The 27,762-nt window shown below is 42.4% G+C and overlaps 1 protein-coding gene across 2 annotated transcripts; it reads left to right on the top strand.

Annotated features, from left to right (window-relative positions):
* YWHAZ (tyrosine 3-monooxygenase/tryptophan 5-monooxygenase activation protein zeta) lies at window positions 1-25,618 on the top strand. Of its 2 annotated transcripts, none has more exons than XM_083622780.1 (6): window positions 1-2,619; window positions 5,857-6,160; window positions 17,337-17,460; window positions 23,940-24,103; window positions 24,191-24,286; window positions 24,573-25,618. In XM_083622780.1, the coding sequence occupies exons 2-6, from the start codon at window positions 5,867-5,869 to the stop codon at window positions 24,630-24,632; spliced, it is 738 nt and encodes a 245-aa protein (XP_083478906.1). In that variant the 5' UTR covers window positions 1-2,619; window positions 5,857-5,866; the 3' UTR covers window positions 24,633-25,618. The 2 variants fall into 2 exon arrangements, with proteins under 2 accessions (XP_083478906.1, XP_083478905.1); XM_083622779.1 differs by lacking the exon at window positions 1-2,619 and adding an exon at window positions 2,664-2,900.
* The last annotated feature ends 2,144 nt before the right edge of the window (window positions 25,619-27,762 follow it).

Raw genomic sequence — 27,762 nt, 5'->3', positions numbered from 1 at the left:
AAAAAATTAAAATTAAAAAAATCATCAACATGCTCATTCATTGGTGGTTGATTGATCAGTAGTGTAATACTGATCTTTCAACATCAGAAAATCCAGATGTTGCTTATAATAGTATGGATATGATAGGGCTATGGAACATGGAAGAAACCTTTGTCCCGCTTGATTTATGGTCACTATTGTCATAGAAAGGCAGTCAGGGTCATTTCACTAGATAATTTCTTCCTTCTGAGTTTTCACACTGGCACAGCTGAGATTTCCAAAACACACATTGATTATATTGACAGGCAAAGGTTATGTAACGTCCCCACAATTTATTTCTGTTTTTCCATATATTGGAAGTCCCAAGTACACAGAGATTCCCTGCAGATCTCACTATACTTTCAGTTGGCTTATGACTGGTGTTTGCCCCCCACAAACACCCAATAAACTGCGGTATGATAATCCATCATTTTTGACACAACTCATAATCATTTTCACTGCAGCAAGCAGTCCTTGGGGTAAAGATTTTATCTGACAATTCTTCTCAAACAGCCAATTAAAAGTGCTAATAAGGCCCACTACTTCATGTCCAATCTTTCTTGCAAACTGGTGCATCTTCATCCTAATCTTCTCTAAAAGCTTGTTTGTCATAAACCAATAAACACTGCCTTCCTCAAAATGTCACCACCATCAATGGAAAGTATACAATTCCTTCACAGTCTGGAAATGTGTATATACAATATCCAATTCAGTAGTTGTATAAACCACGCTTTATTATTTTACATTTTTATCACACACTTCCTCCAATGAGACTACATAGTTTTTCTCCCTTACCCATTTTTCCCCACAAACCTGTGACGCAGATAAAGTGCAAGATTATGACTAGTCCATAATCATTAAATGATCATGACAGCATGGCGTTTTGAACCTGGGTCTGTGGTTTTAGTCCAGTGTTTGAACCACTACACCTCCTGTAAGCCTCCCACTTTGAATAGTGGTACCTCAGGTTAAGAACTTAATTCGTTCTGTACTAAGTGTATTTCCCCCCTTTCTTTTAAAAATGTATTCTATATAATAATTCAACAAAAGATTAGCTGAACAATGCTAATCTTCTTACCAAGCTTACTTCTGTAATGTCAAACAAAAAAAAAAGTTGCTTAGTTTCTGTCACCAGAACTTAGCTTGGAAAGTTACCTGCACCATGCTTGACATCATATGTGACTTTACTATATAACCAGAATTTAGCTTGCTGCTTTGTTGTTCAATTAAACATACATTGCAACATTAAATAATGAATCATGAGGTAGAACGTTTGCAGAACAAATAGGCAATTTCTTTATTGTGTGTAGATTTCACTAAGGGTGGCTTGTTGAAATCAACTGTTTGAACTTCCTCTTTTGCCCTGTTTCCTTTTCTCTTACTGTTCCATTGTGGACTTTGCTACGGATAGCACTTAAGACTTTTGCATTTTCTGAGATTGTTGGCAAAAGTTACATGGCCTGCATTATATGATCTCTCATTAGTGTGATTTGAAAAACAGTACACATCACTATTACTTGAATCTTGACACAAGATGAACAGTAACCAGATGCTAAATGCTTTCTCAAGAGTTCTCCTCCAGAGTTGATTTACTAACAAGTTTAGGACAGCATTCTTTCCCTCCAGTTTCCAGGACTATGCCATCCCTGATCACATCGGAAAAACCATGAAACTTGCATGCTAAGAATACACATTTCACAAAGCTGAAGCATTTTTGTTTTTAAAACACCTCACTTTTACCTTCACAAAGGGTTCCTTCGACCTGAAAATGTACCACAGAAGCAATACCAAAGACATGATAGAAAGGAATACTGTACTGTATACACCTTTTTTTGTGCGGTCAGCACCTTACAGTGGCCTCTGTGCTTTTTTCCAAGATGGCTCCACGGCTGAAATTGAACGTGAAACCGACAGTAAGGCTTGTGGGGGCGGGGGACGACGACACGTGTGTCCCTAATAAAATAAAAAATAAAAAGCACTAGAAAATCGACCAAAGGAACCCGAAACAAGATCTACCCTCTGTGTGGCCTTGAATGACGGAGAGGCCGAGGGCTGGGAACCGAAAAGGCGATTCGGATTGTGGGCATGTGTCTGTGTGGGAGCGGGGGGAGGGCGTTACTTCGGCCCACTCCGTCTGAAGAGATCTGTTGGAGCGGTGGGCTTGCCTGTTGGCGTGTCTCAGCCCCCTGGCCCCCACTCACCCGCCCACCCCGGTCGAGAAAAGGCTGCATAGATGGGGGAGGGAGCAGCGGCCGCGTGCGCGCGCCGCCCTCCTCTTCCTCAGTCCCTTATGAGGATGTGGGGCAGAGGAACGGAAGCGTCGGGGTGGCGCGCAGCCTCACCCTGCGCTGCTCCCAACAGCCGAGCCGCTGGCTGCGCGCCGCCAAGGAGAGAGGCGCGGCTCTCCCGCATGCGCGAGCGAACATGCTCTGCAGTAGTGGGAGGGCGGCAAGGCGGCGCGCGTGCCCGTCGTCGGAAGGAGAGGGAGGGGGGGGGACGGAGGGTGTAACAGCGGGGCTAAGGCGTGTCCGCTGCCGCCGCGCGGAGGCAGGAAGGGCAGCCGGGCGCGCGCTTGAGGCGGTTGATGCAGCCACCGGGTTGGTAAGTGTGAGAGAGAGACTGACTGACGGGAGACGGGGCGGGGGGGGTGGGAAGGAAGGGAGGGAAAGTGTAGGCGCAAGCGCGTGCTCGCGCGCGGTTGCCATGGCGCCGCTTGACGTCACGGGCTCTGTGTTGCCCGTGCGTTGCGACGCGGTGATTGGCGGAGACCCCGTGTGTGGCGCTGGGAGAGCGAGAGCGAGGCTGCAGCGGAGCGAGCCGCGATATAGGCACAGTCCGCGCCGGTCACCCGCCTAGAGACTCCCGTCCCGTCGAGCCCGCAGGTAACGGCCTCGCTAGGCTTCGCCTCGCCGCCTTTTCTCCCCCCCCCCCCGCACCTTCCCCTTCCTGTCCGGGTAGGCGCTCCGGCGGCGGGATCCGCTGCGGTTCAGGGGCGGCGGCGGCAGAAGAGACCGGCGGGGGGGGGGGGGTGCGGCGGCTGAAAGGGGAAGAGGAGCGGGCGAGGCGGCGGGTTAGCGGCCCCCTTCTTTCCCGCACAGAAGGGCGGCTCCTCCTTGCCGCGGTGCTGGGCGACACCCACTGCCGCGGCCTGGTGGAGGGGAAGCCATTCATTCCCTCCCTGCGGCGGCGGCGGGTGTCTCTCCTCCTCTCCCCCCCCATCTCTGCGCGCGCTTCAGACCCCCCCCCCACAGGTGCGGCGGCCGCCCCACCTGCTTCCCGCGCCTCGCCCTGCGAAAGGAGGCGAGAATGGAGGGCAGAGGAGGCAGAGGGCTGAGCTGGGCGGCGGCGCCCCTTTCTCTGCCTCGGCTACGGCAGGTGAAGGTCCGGGGCGGTGCCCCTTGGCTACTCGGACCGGGGAGGGGAGCTGATTCCCCCCCCCCATTCTTGGGAGGCGAGCGCCTCTACCTGTGAGGCAGAAATGATGAAGGGGAAGGGTCGCCGCCGACCTCCAGCCTCCCTTCTCTCTCCGCCACCCATATTCATATTATCTTTGTTGGGGTGGGAGCTGCTGCTGCTCCTCCTCGAAATGCGGGGTGCCATGTGAGCGAGGGAAGGAGGAAGGAGGGGCGCCATGTTGGGGAGTAGGATGGCTTCCTTCCCTCTCCTTTCTCTCCCCCCTCCCCATTCGCTCTCGCTCCTTTCCCTTCTTCCATCTCTCCGCCTCCCTCCCTTCCCGCGGCGGCCTTCTCCCTCTCTCTCGTCGGGCGGCTGGTTAGGGTGTGGCCTCCTGCCGGGAGCGGCACATCCAGCCGGTGCGATCTGCCGCCGCATCGGAGGGGGCCGCCTTGAAAAGGAGCGGCGGGCGGGCGATCGGGGCGGAGGAAGGGAGCGGGAGAGAAGGAGGAAGCGAAGAAAGAAAAGGCGAGGGGGCGAGTGTGGGCTGCGGCCGCGGAGGCTCCCTCGGGGCGGGGACGGCAGCGGCACCGCAGGGCGAGGGGAGAGGCGGCGGCAGCAGCAGCGGCGGAGGGGCAGGTGGGCGGGCGTGTCTCTTCTTCTTCCTTCCCTCGGCGAGGCGCCGCCTGGGCTTCCCCTTTTTTCCTTCTTCTCCTCCGGCCTGGGTCTGGGCGGGGGAGATGCAGCAATCTCCCCTCCCGGCGCGGGGCGGAGGTGGAGGGGGATCAGCGCGCACACAAGTGGGCTGGGCTCTGACTCGGATCCGCCATGACAAAGAGCCCAGACAAGGCGCTTCATGTCTCGGAGCCGGGCGGTTGCGGCGCTGGGAGGGGCGGCGGCGGCGGCAGCCTGGCCTGACTTGTCCTCTTCCCTCGCCCCGCCATCCCTCTCGCCCACACCTTTCGCTTTTTGTACCCGCCCCAGCCATGTTTCTAAGCCGTGCCAGCTGCAGCGGCATACTCTCGGCCGCCTGTGCCAGGGAGTGCACCGAGCAGCACCATTTTAGACAGCCGAGTCCTAGCTACACTGTGTACAGGAAATCACCAAACGAATATTTCCTTTCGGGTCAAAAAGCAAGGTTCCTTCTCCTCCGCAGTCTTCCCAGATGCCACCAGGTTTGCAAGGCGAGAGGTTGGGTTGCTAAGCAGCTAACGTGCCCTGGCTTTATTTCCATATATTAAATTGCCATTCCTGAGTAGCGGCATAGATGCATTAAATTGCCATTCCTCGGGAGCAAAATGGTTCTTGACCAAGATGTTTCTTGGTCTTTGTGAGGGGAAGGTCACCAAAGTAGACAACATAGTGCAAAACCTTCTCGTCTCGGCTGCTTCAATAAAGTAGCTTGACAGTTGCAGCTTGGCATCCTGATTCTAAACTAAGTTCTGTTATAATAAGGGACTTGCATCATGACCTTAACAGATGCACTTTGAATTAAGTTTCATTGATTAAGCTACGCAAGAGTTATTTGCTTCCAACCCTAATATTGATTGAACTGTGTAGTAGCTAAATTCATTTGCTTTTGGGCCCAGTGGCCCTGATACCAATCAGGATTTTTTTAACCATCTACAAGAATGTAGTTTGAGAAAAGAAGGTACGGAGGTATACTTGAGTAACTTTTGAGAAAGGAAGGAATGGCTCTCACAACACATTGTGGTGAAATTCTTAAGATTGCAAACCTTCCAAAGGGTTTGGTGTTTCTCAAAATAGCAATGTGCTGATAGTAGCCCCTTCAGACAAAAGGCTAAGATCATCTAGGGGACAGATAGCAGAGGCATCTGAGGGAATAGTTCACATTCCATGCTTGAAAGGTTTTATTTTTTTAAGATTGCAGAGGCCATATCCTTCCCAAGATTTCACGAATTTAATAAAATGAAGATTAATTTGACCCATATCTCAACAATAATATAGAACAGGCATGTCCAACCAGTAGATTGCAATCTACTGGTAGATCCCCGGCTGATCCTGGTAGATCGCGGGGCCCTTATCGATCGTGGGATTAAATAAAGTTTACCAAAAGTTAACAAATAAAAGCTGAAGAACTCTGGACAACCCTACCCCCAAAAAGCTCAATGACTCTGGGCAATCCTTGGCAAAAAAAGCTCAACAGCTCTCGGCAATCCACCCACTCCATGAACGCTCCTTCCTCCAATGACAATGGGTAGAAAACTGCCAGTTTTTTTATGCTGGGAGTAGATCGCAGTCTCTTGGGAGTTGGACGTGCCTGATATAGAACTTTGGAATGGGCCGTTGAAATCAGTGGTTTTTGCATCCAATAAATGTGTGTCAGTTGCAATGTGCTCTTTACGTTGCTAAGACATAGCTGAGTTGCAGATGATTTTGCCTGATAGATGTCTAAATAATTATTTGATATTTTTCATTCTCCAGAGAAATCAGCATGGATAAAAACGAGCTGGTGCAGAAGGCCAAACTGGCTGAGCAGGCTGAGAGATATGATGACATGGCAGCCTGCATGAAGTCTGTGACTGAGCAAGGAGCAGAATTGTCAAATGAGGAGAGGAATCTTCTCTCTGTCGCTTACAAAAATGTTGTAGGAGCACGTAGGTCATCTTGGAGGGTTGTGTCAAGCATTGAACAAAAGACGGAAGGTGCTGAGAAAAAGCAGCAAATGGCCCGAGAATACAGAGAGAAAATTGAGACTGAACTAAGGGACATCTGCAATGATGTGCTGGTGAGAATTAAGGCTCTGACTACTTTCCCCCCCACCCTAAGCAAACCTTCAAGGGCAGATAACCCTCTATTAACACTCAGTATTGTTTAATCAAAGTATAAAGCTGTTTATATAAAAAGCTTCTAAATATCTTCCCCTGCCACCTATAGAAAACCAAACAGTGGTCTTAACTTGCTTCTTCCTAAAACTTTGCAGCTGGATGCTTGTAGCAAAACACTTGTATAATAGTGACACAATCTGCCCTATTGACACTTTCCATTAAGTTGTCACATAGATCCCACTTACCAGTTAGAAACTGGGAGGAGTAAAGGACTTTTCAGCCTAGTTTAATTAAAATAAGTGTGCTTTCTTCATAACCTAGAGGGTGCTGTGTGTGCTTTCTATGAGAAGTTGTAATTCTCACTATAGAAATCAGGCCCCTCCCTGAATAAGATGATGTAATGTTAGCTATGACTCACCCATGCAGAACACACTGCAAGAGGGAGGAGGAGGTAGCAACAGTGCTATGGGCCTACCTTAAGCAAAGCCATAGCAACTTCAAAGCAAGCTGACTCTATACTTGTGCTGTTGGCAACAGTTTTTTTTACCTCATAAAATCTTTTAAATGAAGAAAGCTATTTTATTGATGTGCCACTCAACTAATTGTTAGTATTTGTTTTTGCTAAAGATGAAGACAATTTCATTTCAACAAGAACTTGAGAAAAAAATACTTTGATGCACTGAGTCAAGTCATATGAGCATAATTACCATGGTTTTTTCCATCTATTTTGTAAAAGCAGCTGTACAAATACCTTGGTGAGTTCAAAGGCCATCATGTATAGTTGAGCTCAAATTTTAGATACACTTACTTGAAGGTCATTCGTTTATCTTGGATTCTTGCCATATAAAAGCATTGAGAAAAGTAGAGGGATAATCAGATGCATGTTGTATATGAAATGCAGTTTTTGCTGATAACTACATAAACCTTCATTTCAGACTAGTCAAACACCATTCTGTCTGAAGCATGGGTGTGGGAAAGGAGCCCATACCTTATCTGTCACATCTTTCATTTTTTATATATATATATACATATATATATATGTGTGTGTATATATATATATATATATATATATATATATATATATATATATATGTATATATGTATATATATATATGTATTATGTGTAAGAGACATGTAATGAATCAGATGTTTAAGTCCATTAATTTCATCAGATAAAAATCTGATACTTACCTGACATTCTCAGTTGACATTGACCCCTTACAATATCAAATAGTTGGCGCCATTATCTTCACAGTGTGTTTAACTAGGTTTTTCCCATCCAGAAAAGTTTCAAAGAACTCTGGTTAATGTTAGCAATACTTTCTTTAAAGCCCATATCCAATGCATGTCTGAATTCTTTTTTAAAAGCCTCATTGCATTCATTGCTGGAAAGCTAAATATTTAAATCACTTGGTTTCAGTTTCTGTCTATATTGGATAAAAGACCCTCTTGGTTTATACTAATTGACGCCTAGACTTCAGGAGATTAAATCTATAGCTTTATTTGTAAAACTTGAAAAAGTGCTCATTTGGAGCTTTATATGTTGCTGTGGTAAAGGGAAATACTCTATAAAATTAGGAAACCTAGAAAAGTAGCTTGTAACACAGATGCCAAAAAATTCCTTGCTCCCTCACGTTCTCTAATAGCATACTAAAAAGTATCTCAAAGGAACTCCTATATTTTAAGAGACTGGTGGACTAGTGGAGCCTTTCTAATGATAGGAAGGAGGCAGGATTTGTCTTTACCTGAGTCGTGTGTCCAAATCAGACCTTTCTATTATATTCCTGTAGGTGGGAGCACTGGCTGTTGGATAGAAACTGTTAGGTATTGGGGGAAGATAAAAAGTGATACATAAAAACTTGCTGGGTTAGAAAGCTACATTTAAATCTGGGTGGGTAGCATGGTGCCTTCCAGATGGTGTTAAACTACAACTCCCATCATCCCTGACCATTGGGCATGCTGGCTGAGGTGGAGAGGAGTTGGGAGTTCAACTTCCAGAGGTTGTAACGTTGGCTCCCCCTCATCTAGATATTGCAACCCATTTACTTCCTCATTGACAAAGTAGCTTTTTCTGGTTTCTTTATTGGACTTGACTTGACAAACAGAAGCCAGGAACAGGCTTTTTAATGTAGTGCAAACTTTGGGCTTGGAAAATTGAGAGGGGGGAAGAGAGTTTTAGCCCTTTTCCTCCAAGCCGTTGTGCATTCTCTCCCATTCCCCACCGAGCCCTTTGCTCAGAAGTATTTTCCAAGCCTAGTTCTGCTCTCTCTTCATCCAAGTCAGGCACAATTTCTAGGCTCTGAGTAAGGTGTAAAAGTCTTGTCAAGCTGCAGTGTTTAGTTTTGTGCTTACAGGATAAGGTGTCAACATACTGCCTCCTTCTATAGGAATGGGGGACAGACAGGCAGTGTTGTCTCCAAGTATGGCACATTACTTCCTCATAAATGAATTACTATCACCTAAAGGGAAAAACAAAATGTGCAGTCAAGTACATTGAGTGATGTGGATGAAGTCTGCTCCTCGCGTGTGTTTTTTAAATTGTTTATATTAATATCCTGCTGTTTCTGCAACACATACTTTTGGCTTAAACAGTTGGACCATATCATGTGCCCTAAGGCTATTATCTGGTCCAGGGTTTCCTCCTCTGTGCCCTAGCTTGCAGCCTGTTTGCAGTAGCAAAAATTCACACCCCATGTGTGAGCAGGCAGCTCTTATGCATGCCCATAGAGAAGCAGGTGATATTTGGGCAGCCTCTGACTTGTGTGAATGTTTCATTCCCTTTGGAAATGGGAAGAGCGGAAAATCCCTCCATGTGATTGCAGAAATGGTACTTTCCCTGTGTTTGAAGTTGCATTTTTATTATTTAAATTTTGCTCTGTAATTTTTTCTTTGTAAACTTCTCTAGGATCCGCTGGGTACTGGGTAGTTTAGAAGTTAAATAAAGTTTGTGACAGTTGCACATATGGGCCTTGCACGCTGGCACTAGCTCAGGGGTCCAGTTTTCCACCGACCACCTTTGTCATAGCAAGGGCAGTGAGGCACTTGAACCTTTTTCTCTTATTTGGACATGGGGAGAGCAGGGATCATCCTTGCAGTTATACAGAGTTTGGATGGTTCAGTGCAAGAATAGGAAAGGTGCCCCCAACCCAAGTCTTACCTCAATGCTAGCCAGGACCAAAGTAATTAAGTCCCTATTTTCTCTCAACTTTATAAATTTGGAGCTGAGCAGAGGGCTGTCTTGCTCAAGGGAATTGCATTCCATTGACATCATGGAAATAAGCCTTGTGTTTAAATGAAGCACAAATGGGGTTGCCTTTATGGGGGCAAGATCTTGGTGGCCACCAATTCTGACCTGGCTATCAAGGCACAGCTATGAAATGCAAATTTCACTAAAATCCTCCTGAAGAGATGGCAGAGGAAAGTAGTTGGGTAGATGGATTTTCCACACTGGGTGATTTAATCAATTTTAAATTGATATAAAATCTAATTTCCATTTTGATTCCTGAGCAAGCATAAATAATGTGTTTTACCTGTTATGGCAGCCTATCAGTTTGCAGTGGAAATAAATCTTTATACCTACTATATTGGCCAATAATTCAGAACCTTTGGCCCCGTAGGCCACATTGCCTTGGATAATAAATTGTAAGTATACTTAGGAATTGGAGCTGGTTGTGCAAGAATGGGTTTCTGTTGGGCTGGGTTGGTGTATTTGAAAGGACATTTTTAGTTTGTATATCCTGCCCAGTGAAATAATAAGTTTTAATATCTTTCTGAACTCACTTATGGACTAAGTCTCCACACCTACACAGGAGCAGGGGCTGATAATTACTGGGCAGAAGTGTTTTGGTCATGAGATGGAATGTGTTCAGGTTCAGTGGTTTAGGAACCAGAAGTAGTTATAATTTACCAGGATAAATTTGTGGTCTACAGAGACATACTGTACCTGTAATTCTGTATTCATTAATCTTTTACATAGCAAAGTAGGCTCAAATCTGGTGTGTGTATTAAAGTATTGGATGGTATTTAAATAGATACATTTTGTTCTAAATCAGCATATTTTACATACGAAAATTTTAGTTATAAAGGAAACTTTAATTCTGCTATTTATAAAATAAATCCCAGGTCTGTTCACTTTTTTAAAAAATACAAGCAGCATAAAAGCAAACAAAATGACAGCCTGAAATACAGCTTTTAAAGTTTATTTTATATATATATCCATCTGAGAATAGTTATTTTCTGGGGTTGTGAGAACAAGCAAGTTTGCATTCAAATGAAATATTAAATGTAGGTTTTTCACCATGCTTGCTTTCCCCCCTTCATATATATTGGGGTTTTAGATGAACTACCAATTGTTTAGAAGACTATAGTAATAAAGCAAGTTAGTGTGCATCTATGCTTCTGTTAAGTGAAACATAAGCCTGTTGAAATAAAATTGCCTCACTTTCATACTTGGCCAACTTAATAGGTCTTTTTCTGGGTAATGTTTTAATAGGTTTGGGTCAGGATTCTAAACCCAAACTTCAAAATGGTTCTTTTTGGATAAAGGAATGTTTTTACTGTTCACTGGTAGGTTTGTTCTATTCATCAATTAAAATGTATCCAAAAAATTCTATACTTAATTTTAGGTGAGAACAAATTGCCTGCCTGTGTTGATTTCATCTCTTGGGAAGGGTTGAGATCTAGCCACTTAGCTTTGAGTACCATCGTGCCAGGTTGCTTAAGTTGAGGTCAGGTTCTTTCCTTGAAAGCCATAAAGTCTATAAGGTTTAGACTCCCTGCATGCAGCCACTTTGGAATTTCTTGCACCTGCCCTTATGCTTGTACTTTTGTCACTTGCAAGCTACTATTTGCAAGGGAATTCATGTGAGTGAGTACTAAGGCACTGGTGGGGAACCACTAGCCTCAGACCTAATTAGACCCATGAGGCCATTTTCCCCAAACTCTGCCCATCTGCCAAACACCTGAGTGTCTCGGATCAGCTGCATTTGTTGCGGGGGTTCCCATTGGGAACTCCATGGTGCCTCCAGTGTGGCTGCTCTCAAGTGTTCATCTGCTGATAAGCACTGAGAGGAGCTTCTTTGAAGATGCAGTACCAATCAGCTGAGAGCAAGCTCCTGTCAGCGCCATTGATTGGTGCTGACAGCACACCTTAAAAGGGGCTGCTCACAGCACCCATCAGCTGGTTGGCACTGAGCAGAGGAGCTCTTTTGATGATTTGTCAGCTCACTGGTGCTGTTAGCACGCCATCAAAGGAGCTGACTCTTGGTGCCAATCAGCTGATAAGCGTTAAGAGGGAGCCCCTTTGAAGTAGTCACCTGATGTCATAATGATGTCAGATTTGGCCTGGAGGGGGGAGAGATGCCAAGTGTAATTTATACTAAAACTAATGTACCAAGGAAGGCATCGGGGCTTTTTTTATTTGAGGCACACTGGTGTGGTTGTTGGCACAGAGAATTAGTGCTAGAAGCAGCTTAAAAATCTTTTGGTAAGCTGCAGTTTTGCCAAACCATAGTATGGTATGGTAAGTATAGAATCTGTTTCTTGATATACTACAGGTGTGCTGCCTTATATAGACAGTCTGTAAAATTAGTTATTCAAATCCATGGATTTTTTTCACACTAGTGGCATTTCTTGTAATAAAACTTGTAATTGCTAGCATGGTAAACCTGTATTGTGAACCAGAGAAAAAAACTGCTTTTTGAAAAATATAGCAGGTTTTTTACTAAGAGAAGATTTTCCTGACTACTAAAGGCAGTTAGTTTGTTTTAAGTAAAATAAAGTGATTTTGCATGGGTTCCAGACTGCACAGATATGCTGCACCTCTTTAATGTGAGTATATTCATGCTCCTCATTTTGTGAGTATATTCATACTCCTCAATTCATTCTCCTCATTTTGTTGGCAGTAGGAAAGCATTACCTTGGCTATAGAAGGAATATTCTGTATCCGTTATTGATTGAGAAGTAATTGGCTGACACTCAATATTTGTGATGGCCTTGCAGTTTCAAAACAACATACTTAAACTGGAATAAAATGCAAAAAAATAATAATTAATCGTCTGCTGTGGCAGGATGTGACTACAGGCTATGTGGCAACTACTGTAGGTTCTAGCATTAGTTTTGTATAGTTCTGAGAAAAACATGTTCAGACATAATTGTGGCATTACCATGAGCTTTTGATGTGCTCAGTACACTTGTAAAGCCCAGCGTAACTGCAGAGGCAAGCGACCTGTGATTTAGCACAATGAATAGGAGCTGCTTCTTATGCCAAGGTTTAGAAGGCAGCAAGATGTGTCTAGAAGAGGTCAGTGGCTCTTGCCAAAACAAAGTGGTGAGCTCTCAAACATGTTTGTGAACTCTTAACTGCACATTTATAGGAACTGTAGATAACCATAGATGTTATACTTTCCCATCTGTTAACTTCCTGGCAGAAAAAAATTGTAAACGCTTCTGTTTATCTCATTCAAAACTAATTCAGGTCAAGTGGAGCCCCCTCTTTTTCAGCATATCAAGAAATTAAAATATTTCAGCGATTTTACTAAATTATTGTTTTGGTGTATCTGGAAGGAGCAATAACCTTTAAAGAACAAACCCATGCCTTTTTATTTTTGGCTGTATTGCTGTTAATGAGCATCTGATCTCTTGTGGGACAAGTGAACTGTTCCACTTTGTCAGAGGGGAAATAGAACATTAATACTGCAATTCACCAATAGTATAATTAAGTGAAATCCCCAGGTAACTTCTCTTAATGCATTATCAGCATCTGCATTTGGGAAATTGAATGCTGAATAGATTTTAATGTAGCTCCCATCATTCTAACAGGCCAGTTAGTTTGGATACCCCTTACAGAAAGTTAGCTTGTTAGAAATGGCTGTTTTCAACTGTATCTGCAGTATATAGAGCTCTAGACTTGTAGCCCTATGATGAGCTACTGAGCTACAGTATCTCAAATTTTGAATATCTATGTAAAGTGAAGGATGCAACATAGTACATTGTGATTGGGCAACACTTCCATCTCTCTGCCTTTATGTTCTGTCTTTTCAGAATCCAGACCATTTAGTTATTGAGGGGAAACCATGAAGTCACTGACTGCAGTGACTGAGGAGTTATTTATGGTGTAGTTAGCATGAAGTTTAGGAGCTGGGAGTTCACACCTGCTAGAACACTAAAGAGACTAGGGTGTAAAAGCTTAGGGCTGTGAACCAAGATCCTTGGCTGTTCTAAAATTCGAAGTGTGCCAACAGATTGGATGTCAAGGGTAGACTGCCTGTAGAAGGGCACTCCATTTCTCCATCATACTGAAAGTGATGTGCCACCTTTTAAAAGATGTGAAAGGGAAATGGTTCACTTCTGTAGTTGTCATGTTTGCATGATTTTAGACTTCTTGGTGAGCTGGTTTGTAGTTCTTAAAACAAACGTGTACAGTGGTACCTCGGGTTACAGACGCTTCAGGTTACAGACTCCGCTAACCCAGAAATAGTACCTCAGATTAAGAACTTTGCTTCAGGATGAGAACAGAAATCGTGCTCCGGCAGCGGGAGGCCCCATTAGCTAAAATGGTGCTTCAGGTTAAGAACAGTTTCAGGTTAAGAACGGACCTCTGGAACGAATTAAGTACTTAACCAAAGGTACCACTGTATAAGGAGAAAAATGCTATAAAGCCTTTACAGTGGTACCTCTGGTTACGAACTTAATTCGTTCCGGAGGTCAGTTCTTAAGTTGCAACCATTCTTATCCTGAGGCACGCTTTCGCTAGCAGGGCATCGCACTGGACAGTCACCTCCAGCATGCAATTTCCGTTTGCATCCTGGGGCAAAGTTTGCAACCAGAAGCAGCTACTTCTGGGTTAACGGAGCTCGTAACCTGATGCATTCGTACCCAGAAGCATTCGTAACCAGAGGTTCTACTGTATTTCTAGAAGGGAAATCCCATGTTGCAGACATACACTCTTTCATAGTTTGTTTCAGACTTAAGTTGGAGAATACTGGAAGATTACTGAGCTGCTATCATAAATAAAAGGGCCAGGATTCAGTCTGGCTTATTTGACAATCATGAACAGCCTATGCTGCTTGCTTCTTGGAAATGTGGCTGAATCCACCCTGCAAGTGCATGTGTGCTTGCGTAGACTCATAAGAATGTAACTTAGGCAAGAGCGGAGTATCTGGCAAGTGGAATTTCAAGCATGCAGGTCTAGGAGGGGGAGAGAAATACCCCTCCCAATCCTACCACTTGCCTCTGCAACTGCTCTCCTTAGCTGCTATGCCTCAGCCAGGGTTTGAGGCATGTTCACCTGTCATGTTAAAGGAAGCTGGCTCAAGAAGGGGTCGTAGAATAAAAGTGACATGCAAGCAAGAGGAGGATTAATGTGTGCACAGCCATGCTCCTTCCTTTGCAAATGCTGCTGCTGTTTCATATGTTAGTAACAAACATGGATGGGAATTTGATTCCTGCTGTGTAGTTCTTAGTTTTGTCTTGTGGCTAGGCAAAAAAACTGGTGTGACATTTAATTTATGTTTTTGGAGTGGCAGCAAGCAGCATGGAGTGCTGTCCTCTAGTAGTTGGTGCTGATCCACTTAAATCTAGACGCTCATCTACATAACAACCTCATGAGTTGTGATGCTGTGACTAGGGTAACTAGGAAAAGCCTGTAGAACTGCTGTTGCTGATAATAATAGAGAGCATACCTGTGCAATGCTTTGTCAGTGGTATGCATGCTGGGTTTCATTGTCAGTTCAATTACATAGCCCAGACTTTTCTGTCACTTTTAACTTTTGCTTGTTACTGATACAGAACTAATTGTATCATTTATGTCATCTGTCCCTACTGAACACTTCCACTTTATTCTGCTACGTTCTGGTGTTAAGAGAACCATGCAGTCAAAAATAGGTTGAATATATAATTATATTAAATTGGCTTAAATGAATGTGAATCACAAGTGGTGTGGTGTTTTGCATTTTGCATCATCCACAACTTTACTTAACAATTGTTTGATTGCTTTTGGTACCCACTTACGAATTTAACACAAGTTGTCAGAACACGGTTGCATGTATATTGAGTGGTTTGCTATTCTGCTTTTTCATATCCTTGCTTTCAAATATCTCTGTTTCATTAGGCTTGCTTGATTTTTGTCTAATGTCACTTGCTCTTCAAGTAGCTGAAGAGGTTTTATTTTTAAGGCCACATATTTTATAAGATGTGGCATACACAGTTAACCCTGAATCTACTCTTCTTGCAAAAGGGTAGACTATAGTTTCTCATCTGTGTAGTACTGAAGTAGTATCTAATAATAGGGACCATGGTTATCCTGGCAAATTACAAATACAGCTGGCTAAGAACAAAAGTTGCAATTACTTGTCTTGGGAGGGAATGCAAGTTGAATAGGATTAGATTGCCTCACCTTAAAAGTGTGGCTGTGTCTTGAATGGAAGGTTGGTGATCGTATTAAAAGGATTAATGGGTGTAACCAGCACCAGACTTCATATAGAGAAACAGCTTGATTATCTGCTCCTCCTGCACCAGCAGCAGTTTCCCTTTCAGCAGTTTCTCCTGTTACAGCCCCTCAAACAGTTTGGAAGTTCCTCAGAGTAACTACTGAAATAAGCTCCTGGTTTGAGTGAAAATGCATTGGATTGCAGTTAGTAATAACTACACATCACATAATTTAGGATTGGACAGCCTCCTCTTACAATCACTGTATTATTCTGCCTTAATTAAATAAAGTAGTACAGAAGTGTGAGAGAGGGTATTCTCTGTGGCAGCCCCTAAGCTTTGTAATTCCCTCCCCACAGAGGTGTATCTTGTCACCTTCATAGTGTAGTTCTCCTTATATGCTGAAGATATACCTCTTTTACACCTGAAGTGTACATTTTAGGATCTAGCCTATTCTCTTGATTATAGTTAATTGTAACTGATTTTAATTTTGTGTTTTTAAATTGCACCCCACCCTGGGACCTCATGGTGAATTTTAAGTTTCATATCTTAAGGGGAAATGCTCCTGACGTCACATGTTAAAAGCTGGCAATATGCATACTAGTTTTGACTCTTGATAGCCACCCATGAGATCTTAACTCAGTTCAGTTAAGGTAAACCATCTTCAAACATCATTATTGCAGTTTGTCATTGATGCTATAGTAACAAATTTAAATGTGAATTAGGTGAATATTTTAGTGCTTCCCGAATTTTTATCTTGGCTAGTAGGGTATTTAAAGGCCTTCTCAGGAACAAATAGCTATCTACTTTTCCGTGAGCAGCTCCCATGTGATTGGGTCACTTAAATATTAGCCCATTCACGTGGGAACCAGTCGTGGAAAAGTAAACTAGGGCAGTCTTAAAGGGCCCCCAAGTGGCTTCCTTCTGAGGAGTGAAATTTTCCTTATCCCAAACAGTAGGATTGAGAGGAGACTTGGAGAAGTAGCCCATGGGTTACCACCGGGTTATGAGTAGAATAAAGCATTGCATGCACATGTGCAATAATAGTCTTCTTGATTCTTTAACACAAAGGGAGTGGTGGGCTTTTTCTTGTGTACTAACCCAGTTGGGTAAAAGCTTTTTAGGCCCAACCAAAATGCATAATACCATGATTCTCCTTTCAGATTCTCTAGTGCAGTGATAAACTGTTAAAGCATGTAGTAAACCCTGGTCTTCTGTGGCATTAAAATCAGTTGAAGCCAAGGTCCTCCTTACGTGCACATCTGGCTGACACTAGCAGCTAAAGCAGCAGCATAGGATCAGACTGGCATGAGTTGCTGCCCATTCTGTTACTTCAAAAACTTGTGAAAGATAGACTTCCACTTGTCTGTAGGGCTTGGTGTGTGGCACAACACCTGTGTAAAAACCTACTTTACTCCCTTATCTCCAGGGTAAGAATTGCCTCTGGGCAATCCATCGGGGAAGCATTACAGATAAGATTTCATTTTTTTTAGAGTTAGGTGCATATGGTTGACCAGATAGTAAAAAGACAACTGGGGGCTAGTAGTTTTTTTGGGTTTATTTTCAGTGATACAGTAATAGATACAGTGGCTTGATTTCTGATATTACCACTAGTGGGGAAACTTCAATGGCCACAGGCCAACCGGTGTGTACAATTTTCTAGTTGTCAATGTGTATAGCCGCCTGATTATTCTTTGTTTTCATTTGCAGTCTCTGTTGGAAAAGTTCTTGATTCCTAATGCTTCGCAAGCGGAAAGCAAAGTTTTCTATTTGAAAATGAAAGGCGACTACTACCGTTATTTGGCTGAAGTTGCTGCTGGTGATGACAAGAAAGGTACAGTGTGTTGGCTTCTTAGTGTCAAAAGTTCCCATGAAATTTTCCAATAGTCTGGTATTTACTGCTGGAATGTTACACGTCAATAAAGGAAACAAGTTTTGAGTGTTGCAGTATTGTAATATTTTAAAGATGCTGATCTGAAGAATTGACTTTCAGAGTGACACGTGAGTAAACATAATCAGCAGTTTAAAAGCTTTCGTAAGTGACCATTAATGTTAATCAACAGGGTCTCAAAATACGTGCATTGGCCATTTTTGCTATTGTGTGCATTCATGGCTGACTGCAGGAGAGCTCTTTTGACATTCTCTGTGTCCTCTGCCCAATAAGTATACTCTAGTGTTAAAGTAGATTTTGCAAGGTGGAATTGTAGAATTGAAGTTCTTAGCAGTAGTGAAAAAATTCAGCATTAATAGTTTACTCAGAGTGTGTCAGAACAGTTGGCATCTAATATTTCATGGTGTTAGGAGGGTGGGGTCTGGTGAGAAGACAGGATATGAGGCAAGTTGGTCAGAAGAGTCAGAGAGGTACAACACAGAGAAGGGAAAGACCTAATGTTGAGGAGCTGGAATGAACAAAGCTAGATCACTCATCAGTGCAGGGAGGAAGCTATAACTGAGAATGGCTGGAAGTGGAAAGAAGAGCATATCAGAAGATTCTGGCAGAAGGCCAAATTAGAGGATAATGGGTAAATATTTAAGCCCTGCTTGGGACCCTGTGGTTGGAAGTTGGAGCAAGATACAACACTGGGGTTCACGGGCGAACTGCCCCATATGGAAGGAATACTCGAGTGCATTGAGGTGGCAGGTGAGGATTCCAGACTCGGCCAAGTTAGTTTTTTTTAAAAAAGCCTCTTACAAAACCCTTAACTGAATGGGAGCAAAGGTCACTTCCCCCTTGGGTACCAAGCAAAGGAGCTCCCTGCCATAAGCCAGAATCTAAGCAAGTGCACACAAATACATCTGAGTCATGGGTGTAATAAACCATTGGTGATTTCACAGTGTCTCCATTTCTGCAGGGATGAAACATTGCAAGTTTGAGGTGCCACTCTTGGCTCAGCCAATAGCACATACTTAGAAAATAAAGAATAGCCTATGCAACACCTTTTTTTAAAACCATTTTTAAATTCTTGTTTATGGTGTGACAAAAAGTGTACAGTGGCACCTTGGTTTAAGAACAGCTTAGTTTATGAACAACAGATAAAGAACGCTGCAAACCCAGAAGTAGCTGTTTTGGTTTGTGAACTTTGCCTTGGAATAAGAACATGCTTCACTTCCTGTTGAGTGTGTTCCATTTGTAATTTGAGTCCCTCTCTGCTATGGGAAAGCACGCCTTGGTTTAAGAACGCTTTGGTTTAAGAACGGACTTGCAGAATGGATTAAGTTCGTCAACCAAGGTACCACTGTACTCTAACACTACTCTAGGTAATTTTCCTTTAAAATACAAATCTGGACTGTTGCTATTTTTTTCTGATATCTTTTATGGCATAATGTTGTTCAGGCATTTCTAGATTTCCACAAGTAATGTTGTTACTCGAATTTTGAAAACCAATATTCTCTACATGCTGCATGTAAAAGTGAGAGACTTTTAATTCCAGTCTTAATGTATTGAAGTTTTAACTAGTCAATCCCTTGCCCAATGACAGAATTCCTTATACCTAAAACATCCCTGACAGGTTGCCAATCAAATCATCTCCCAAAAACCTCAAAATTTCTGAAACTTCTAGGCAGCTTGTTTACTAAGCTACCATAATAGATGTATGGGAAGCTTTCAAACTAACCTTTACTTCCCTGTAGCTTTTTAAAAAATTTGAAGACTGGATCACCACTCCTCAGTTCTAGTTGTCTTCCATCAGCTCTAGTTGTCTTCCATTTAGGATAAAAGCACCCAGGTTTACCCTTTGTATCCTCACTACAGCTGGCTTCTGAATCTCTTCAAGTTTTGTAAAATGTGGAGTTGAAAAGTAGGTACTTCAAAGCAAACCAGTCTAGTACAGTCTATGTTCCCTGCAAAGGCGTTCGGAAGCTTTTACTTCCTTTTTGATTAACCACAGCTTGCAGTGTCAATTGAACCCAGACAAACTTGGTAACTTAATGCTTGTAATGTTCACTACCTAATTCTAGTATGTCATTAAAAAAAAACTCCACTGGATGCTTCCTTACAGCAGTGGCCTCTGTAGTAATAAACAGATTTAGCTATTGTGTAAAAACCTGGAGTAGTTTCTAATGGCCTTTTATCTAGCTATCGGCTAAACTTGCTCTTGTATCAGAAAACAGGTAGTCTGGTGGATTATAGAGCAGTGATAACTTTATAGTACAGGCAAAAACCATTTTTGGCGTGTCTAGTTGACATGTGATCACTGATGTGTGGGTTCTTTTGGACCCGGGAGAGGGTGGGGAGGCACTTATACAAGCTCTGTCGATACACACATGGGGGCCAGAAATAGAACCACCATGTGAAATGGTTGCTGTCTGTATTCATTTTTCTTCTAGGTCAGGGATGGCCAACTCCCAAGAGACTGCGATCTACTCACAGACTTAAAAATTGGCAGTGATCTACCCCCTTTTTAGGGGTTCAGGTCAAAGTTGTGGAGCTTTTTTTAGGGAGGAAAGCCCCATTTTAAGGGTTCAGGGCGATGTTGTTGACCTTCTTAGGGGGGATCCAAAGTTGTTGACCTCCTTTGGGGGGAACATGTTATCTACCAGTGATCTACCTGTTGGACGTGCCTGTTCTAGGTGGTTGCACTGCATATTTGTAACAGTCAGTTTCCCTTAAAAAACCTGCAAATCTCTAGCTCATAGAGTCAATCCAGGCTGCTTATTTCCTCCCTCACTGTCTCATAGACTCTCAGTCCTGTGCTCCAGCTAAGATAGTTATTGCTACACCTATTACATGAGCATAAGGAGCTGGGATCCTGGGTCAAAAGCACAATTGCAGTGGAGAAAAGAAGCAGCATTGCAACAGTGCCAGTGGCTCCCACAGAGTGCCTAATAACTGCCATTCACCAATCCCAGTGATTGCCTCCACAGTTTTTTAGTATTTAATTATGTTGAATACTTACCCTACTTTATAGCTCCAAGAAACTCTCAAAACAGCTTACAAAAAATCACATTCAAATCATGTTTGGTGTAAAGAACAGAGATTAAATGATGTCTCTATGGTGCCAGGATCATGCCAGTAGCATTTTCTGGCCTCTGCCTTGCTACCCTTTGCTGTTTCCCTCTGTGAGCCTGGCAAAAAGCCTACTGTTTGGACTGTCAAGAGAACTGAACTGAGCAGACCCCTGAAGTCGACTGATTCCAGATACAGGGTGTTGCCCTCTTAATTACTGAGCTATGGAATTAGTTTTGCTGGAGATTATTTTCCAGGCTGTGTGCTTATGCCGTGTATGGGAGGAGTATGTAAGATAAGCCAGTGATTTTAGATTAAATGATTTGATTATGTCTCTGTGCCAAACAGTACAGTACAGTATTGTCCATGCATGAGTTGTCTCAATCATAGGTTGAGCAAATTCCAGCTACTTAGCCCCTTTTCTTTGCCTCGGAGGACCTCAGCAGGCTCTGCTGCCTACTAAGACAGAGGTCAAAGGGTAGAAATGAAATCTTTTGCTTTCAGGACAGTATACTGCTATCCTTTAGACAGAGCTGTATATGGCTCCATTTGTAGTCGATTTGTTCCGGTGCATATCTTCTGGTTCTCTTTTTGCCTGGAATAATATGTCTCTCATTGAAGTGGTAAGCTTCTTCCAGGCTGTGCCATGGTGGAATATTTCTCAGTCCAACAAATAGGAAACTAATATTCTAACATGTCAAAAAGGGAAGGGTCTAGCACGCAGGCATGTCCAAAGTCCATTTCGGGGGGCCTAATCTGGCCCACCAATCGGTTTAATCTGGCTCCTGTGGCAGTTTATTTCCTGGGGTAAAAGCCTAAAAAACCCTCAACGACTTCAATCCTAAAAGAAGCTCAACAATTCCAACCCTTAAAAAAGCTCAACAACTTTGGTTGGCCCCCACGGCCCTTCACTTCATCAAATACGGCCCTCTTTCAAAAAACCGCTTTTCTCTGACTTAATATTTTTCTATGTCTAGACATCCTTTTATTCACAAGGAGTACTCAAAAACAAACAAAAAAGTGCTCTGTTGCCAATTATGTGCCCCATTCTCTCTAAAACAGGGCAAAGAAATGTAGTTACTTATATTTGGGGTCTCTGTTTCCTTGCCGGGGCTTATATACTCCTGGTATTGTGTCCTGATTTGGTTACAGAGTAAGTTGTCATCTCATTCTCTTTCGTGGCAGATGTGGCGGGGCAGCTGTCATGGGCTCTACACTGACTCCTTTGAGGGAATTGACCACTTTGCTGCTGCCAAGACATGTAGGAGATCCAAATAAACTGGGCACATGTATGGTTACCTCCCAACACTGTCCACTCTCTTATACTTTCATAGCTAAATCTAGTGTCGTAGATGCACTAAACAGCTTACAATGATATAATGTCAGGTTATGCTGACTAAAGGGGATTGAGGGCAATCTTATGCTCCAACCAAGCATAATTCAAGGGTAGAGTTTCCAAAAAAAATATTCTAAGGCCTCTGTGTACGGATGTTCCTCCTTCAGAAATGCTGTTACATGCTTTCACTGCTGATGTTTTCATCATAATTCATAAGATCTCCAAAAAGGGATAGCTTAGTTGCTCTTCTTTGTACCTGTTCCACTTCTAAGTCCTCTGAATTGATGGCAGGAAAGTCTGCACAGTATTTGAATTGACCTCAGTGCTTTTGTACAGCATACCAATTATTTCTGCCACTTCTGGAAACACCTCACTGTATTTCCCCAAAGTAAACTTGCCCTTTTTGCAAAAAGGAGTCATGAATGAAACAGTAATACTAATTGCAAGATTATGCATTTAGAATTCTCTGTAGTTAAGGCATTCAACTTTTGGCAAAACGACTATTACTCTAGTTCATGAGGTCGGTCTGTCATTCCCAAATTAAACTTTGCTGAGCGCTCTCTTTATTTCTGCTAGTATCAGTTGGGGTTTGTGCGCTTTCAGGAAATGAAAGAAAATACCCATCATTCTGGTTTTTGTTCTGAATATTGCAGGTTTTTGTAATGCTATGTGTGGTTCTCCCAATGCTTTTGGTTTCTTTGCTTTAAATGATAAGGGCAGGTTTGGAGATTAGTGCTGGGTGTAGGCAGGAAGGGAAGTATCACTTCTGTGAGCAGCAAGAGTGACTGTTCTGAATGTTTGCAATATTAGTATTTGAATTACTAGCATTGGTAATAGCATCTCCTTAGTCCCTCTTAAAGAAAGGTGGTTGGATATATAGGTAGTCCATTCCAACCGTGCCCAGGATCAATTGTAGATAAATATGCAGTAAATGTGGCACATTTTTAGTGTCTAGCCAACATACATCTTCTGTTGCCTGTGGCAGAAGGCTATTGCTGCTTTAGTTTTCTGTACAGACAAAGAGAATTTCACTTTTTCAAATTTATCCTTTGTTTCCCCACCATTATGCCATCCTCTGAAATACTGAATTACTATTGCCAGCTCTCTCTGACTTAGGCTAGATACGCCTGTTTTGAAAAGGGGTGTTTAAACTCCTTACTAACCTTGCTGCAGGTTACCCAAACACGTTCTCATATCAGTGGGCATCTTTCTTTAGCTAATGGGCAGAAGCATTAGCATTTCTTGTGGTTTGGATGCTATCTTCCTATTGATGAATTACAGTATAGTGTTCCACTTCTTTGCAGTAGTGTGGTTGTCATTCAAATCCTCTTCAGCAGTACTGTTGCTGGCCAATTTACCTTTGTGTACTTCAGTGTTACAGGTCACATTTGTCTTAAATTTTGTGAACTAAATGCAATGCTTAACATTATCCATGTTGCTTAAAAACATTGCTGTTGTGAAGGCAAGAACCAGCTGCTAGGAGATCTTTTACTAGTCAGAATTTGTGGGAGGGTGGGATTTTTAGCATTCTACAGTTTGGCTAGCATTGTTGTTACTCTTTGAAAGCTTCTCATCAGTCAGTTGGATAGCTAGCATAGCTCTTTCTGGCCAAGATTTGAACCTGAAAACTGTGATATGCTAGAAATCTTAATTGAATCTAGAGTGTATGGAAAGACAAAACCCCATCAAATTGGCCTTTAATTTGTTTGTATAACAGAGTGCAATCCTGGGAGTAAAACACACTGAATTCAGTGGGATTTACTTCTGAGTATTCATGGCTAGGACTGAGTAGACATGGTTAGGATTGAGTATAAGGTTTTATAGAACAGGGTCTCCTGGATTCAGTACACATGGGCATATACTTCCTTATTTCTAATTATTGTTTATAGATGTAATTAACAGCTTCAAAAATTCTACTTTCTGAAACTGTGTACAATTCTTGTCCTATATATTAAGGCATCTAGTCTATATTTGTTTTAACATACTCCAAAGTGCAATTGCTAACTTTGTGTTTACTTCTTTGGTTTTAAAGGGATAGTGGAGCAGTCGCAACAGGCATATCAGGAAGCTTTCGAAATCAGCAAAAAAGAGATGCAGCCAACACATCCTATCAGATTAGGTCTGGCTCTAAACTTCTCCGTGTTCTATTATGAGATCCTGAATTCTCCGGAGAAAGCCTGTTCCCTTGCAAAGACTGTGAGTTAATAGTCTAATTACTGCACTAAATATAATATTTTTGTCAGTGTTGCATGTACAAATGTACTTTTTTCCTTTCTTACATAGGCTTTTGATGAAGCCATTGCTGAACTTGATACGTTAAGCGAAGAATCATACAAAGACAGCACACTAATAATGCAGTTACTGAGAGACAATTTGACAGTAAGTACTTGTACAGCTTTTATTAAGCCAAGTTATGTACAGACAAGCAGAAAACAGTCTTGTGGGTATCCTAAATCACCAGGTAGCCAAGGGTTAAATAAATAAAAAATCTAATTATGGAATGAAATACATAATACGAATGCTTTGCTCAGTTGTGCAGCTCTTGGAAAGAGTGCCTTTTTAAAGATGAGGAATAGCTTTCTTGGAGATTATCCTGATGAGTGCTTTCTTATTCACACTACTGATGCTTTAATCGGTAACACATGACTGCATTTTTCTTAAACAGTTGTGGACATCGGATACCCAAGGAGATGAAGCTGAAGCAGGAGAAGGAGGGGAGAATTAACCAGCCTTCCAATTTTTGTCTGCCTCATTCTAAAATTTACACAGTAGACCATTTGTCATCCATGCTGTCCCACAAATAGTTTTTGTTTACGATTTATGACAGGTTTATGTTACTTCTATTTGGATTTCTATATTTCCCATGTGGTTTTATGTTTAATATTAGGGGAATAGAGCCAGTTAACATTTGGGGAATTTTTGTTCATCCAAGGTGGCCAATATAGGGATGTGGAATTTTTATAAAAGTTTTACATGTTTGGCATAGTACTCTTGGTACTTTGTGGCTCCCCACAAAAGCCAATGTTAAACAGCTTCCTATGTTGAGCAAAGAAAAAACTGCTTGCATATTGGTCTGTCACAGTGGTAAAAAAGGGATGATTGGTTGCAACCACGCAGGTGTAGAGAATGTGGGTACTTCAAAGGTGGAACACATAGCCGAGGAAAATTAATGTCCCATGGATATTACATGTCAATCATGTGAATCTGTGGAATCTACAGTCCAAGTATACATCTCTGATTGCATCTGAAAAGTGTTCCTTAAGGTGGTTTGCTAACCCAATGAACTTTCTCTAGGGAAGGGCAGAAACGGTTCACATTCCATTACTTGTAAAGTTACCTGCTGTTGCTTTCATTATTTTTGCTACACAATTTATTTGTATTTAAATGGTTTAGGCAACCTAAGAACAAATGTACAAGTAAAGATGCAGTAAAAATGAAATGCTTGATATCCATAATTACACTGTATATCGAGCACAGCAGTAAAACAAAAACCCATGTATTTAACTTTTTTAGGGTTTTGCTTTTGTGATTTTTTTTTTGATACTTTGCCTAACATGCATGTGCTGTAAAAATAGTTAACAGGGAAATAACTTGAGATGATGGCTAGCTTTGTTTAATGTCTCCTGAAAATTTTCATGAACAATCTAAGCATAACTGTTAAGAACATGTGTATTAAGTTGATGTAAGTGGAATAAAAGTTTTATGAATGGACTTTTCAACTACCTTCTCTGTAGCTTTCCTGTACATCTGGACTCCTTTTCAAAATATTTTGCTGTATTAGAATCCATAGTGTAAGATTATTTCTGAAGTTGTCTGTATCCAATGTCTCCCCCCTCCAAAAAATAATAATAATCTAATGCCCCACATGCCTGAGAGGCTGCTGCCTTCTAAATTGTTTTACTGGCACATGTTGAGGGAGATAGAGAGACAAAGTTAAATACAGTGTTTGTAGAATGTGCAACTTTTCATTGCTACACACATGCACTGTGCTTTGTATGCATTAGCCACCATGCGAAATGTAGATCTGTTTGCATGCCTTAGCAACCCACATGCCTTACACTGGGGAAAGGAGCACAGATTGCCACATTTATGAGGCTTGGAAGTAAATGAGTCAAGAGTGAATCCAAGCATACAGAAGCAAGCAACAACCAGACAAACTGGCCCATGCACATTCCTTCCATTGGGTGTGCATTTTTCTGGGCAATCACTGATTAGCATAATTCTTAAAATAGTTCCTTTTTAGCGACTACAATTATTTGAACAGTAAACTCATAAGAAGTATAGAGTACTGACCTGAAATGCAATAGGATTTAATAGGTATTAAATAGATGAAACAGCTGTCCGCTTCCCCTTTTCCTTTTCCTTGGGCATGAAGCATATTGAGAAGGAGACAGAATATAATCATTTCCATCTTTAAGGCAGCAGTGGCCAGCTTTGACTAGAGAGTGGAGTAGCCTCTTTTCACCTTTTCCTGAGCAAATTAGCCTGAAAATGCTAGCCCTGTTCTCCAAGCAGTTGCCATCCAATCCAAAGCAGTGCACCAATACACTGCTTTTCTCCTGCCCAGCAGTATCTCTTTAAGTTTTTTGGTTGTAGGGCCATCAGCTAGTTGGCTGAAAGTCGCATACTGCTCTGGCAACTGTCAGCGCTGCCTCTTAAGCAACTGTGTTTGACTAGGGCTTGCCAGTGCCAAGATCTGCATGCACAGTGTGCCATTCCTTACCCACAAGACATGCTTCCCCATGGGAAATGAGAGATCACAATCTATAGTGACCTCTCATTCCCCCTTGGGGTGGTTTCCTGTGAGATGAGAAGAGCAAAATGCATGTGCAAAGCCTATCTATTTGCCAAATTAGCAATAGTGATGTGTCATTCCCCCCACCCCCTGGAATTGTCATTTTTTTTTGAAATTAGAAATTGCTCTGGCACTGAATATTATAGAATAGGAGAGGCACTAAATGTGTCACCTTTGTCAACATTTTTTGAATTTTGCACATCTGACTGTAATTGGAGATGCCATTAAACCCCTAGGCAATATGTTCTGCACCTCCACTGTTAGAATGCCTAACCTCTAACCTAAATACTTCCAGCTGCAATTTGAGTCTGTTCACATTTAAACTGTAAGAGAGCAAGCAGCAAAGGTTAATTCTGGACGGAAGCCGCTCAAGGGTCAAAGATTTGATAACCTGGCTGGAGGTGAACTCTCCAGAGTTGCCAGTTCTGACACTGCTTTTGGAAAGAGAATGGAGTCTATTGTACTCCCTCTTCTCTTCTCTTCTTCTTTTCTTTTTTGCCTGCAAGCCTTAAAAGAAGTAACTCCCCCCCCCCTCTTCCCACCCATATCATCCTTTCCTAGTGATACTAGATGGGAAAGGGATAAGTTGGAGGATTTTACCTCAAGGCCCATTGGCCACCTTGGTCCTTGATACCTAGTTATAATCTTTCAGGTGTAAGGCCCAATAATGTTGCTGTCTGTTTTCTCCTTGATACAAATCCCTCCTGTGAGCTCGCATCAGATCCAGTGAAGGAAGGGTGTAGTACTCATTATTTTGCCACTTCTGAAGCCAAGAGTTTAATCCACAACTTCCTAGTTTGTGGTAAGGCCATTGGGCTAGCTGTTCAAGATGTGCCTCCAGGTCTTCTCTGAAGGTCTGGGAGAATCAGGTCACACTTAAGGCTCAAGGATTCACTGTTTCTAGCCTGAGCAAATGAGATTTTGCTTTCTATCGCCTAGTCGAGTGGACTGGCTTAGCTGCTTAAAAGTTAAGATTAAGGAGAGTAGGCTTTCCATTCTGAAGTTTTCAACATGATTATGAACAGACTCTCTTCATGATTATGGGAGTGTCTGGTCACTG

This window comes from Podarcis filfolensis, assembly GCF_964270895.1.
Source record: "Podarcis filfolensis genome assembly, chromosome: 7".
NCBI classification, from domain to species: domain Eukaryota; kingdom Metazoa; phylum Chordata; class Lepidosauria; order Squamata; family Lacertidae; genus Podarcis; species Podarcis filfolensis.
The sequence above is the reverse complement of the archived record's forward strand: the minus strand, read 5'-3'. Positions and strand labels throughout refer to the sequence as shown.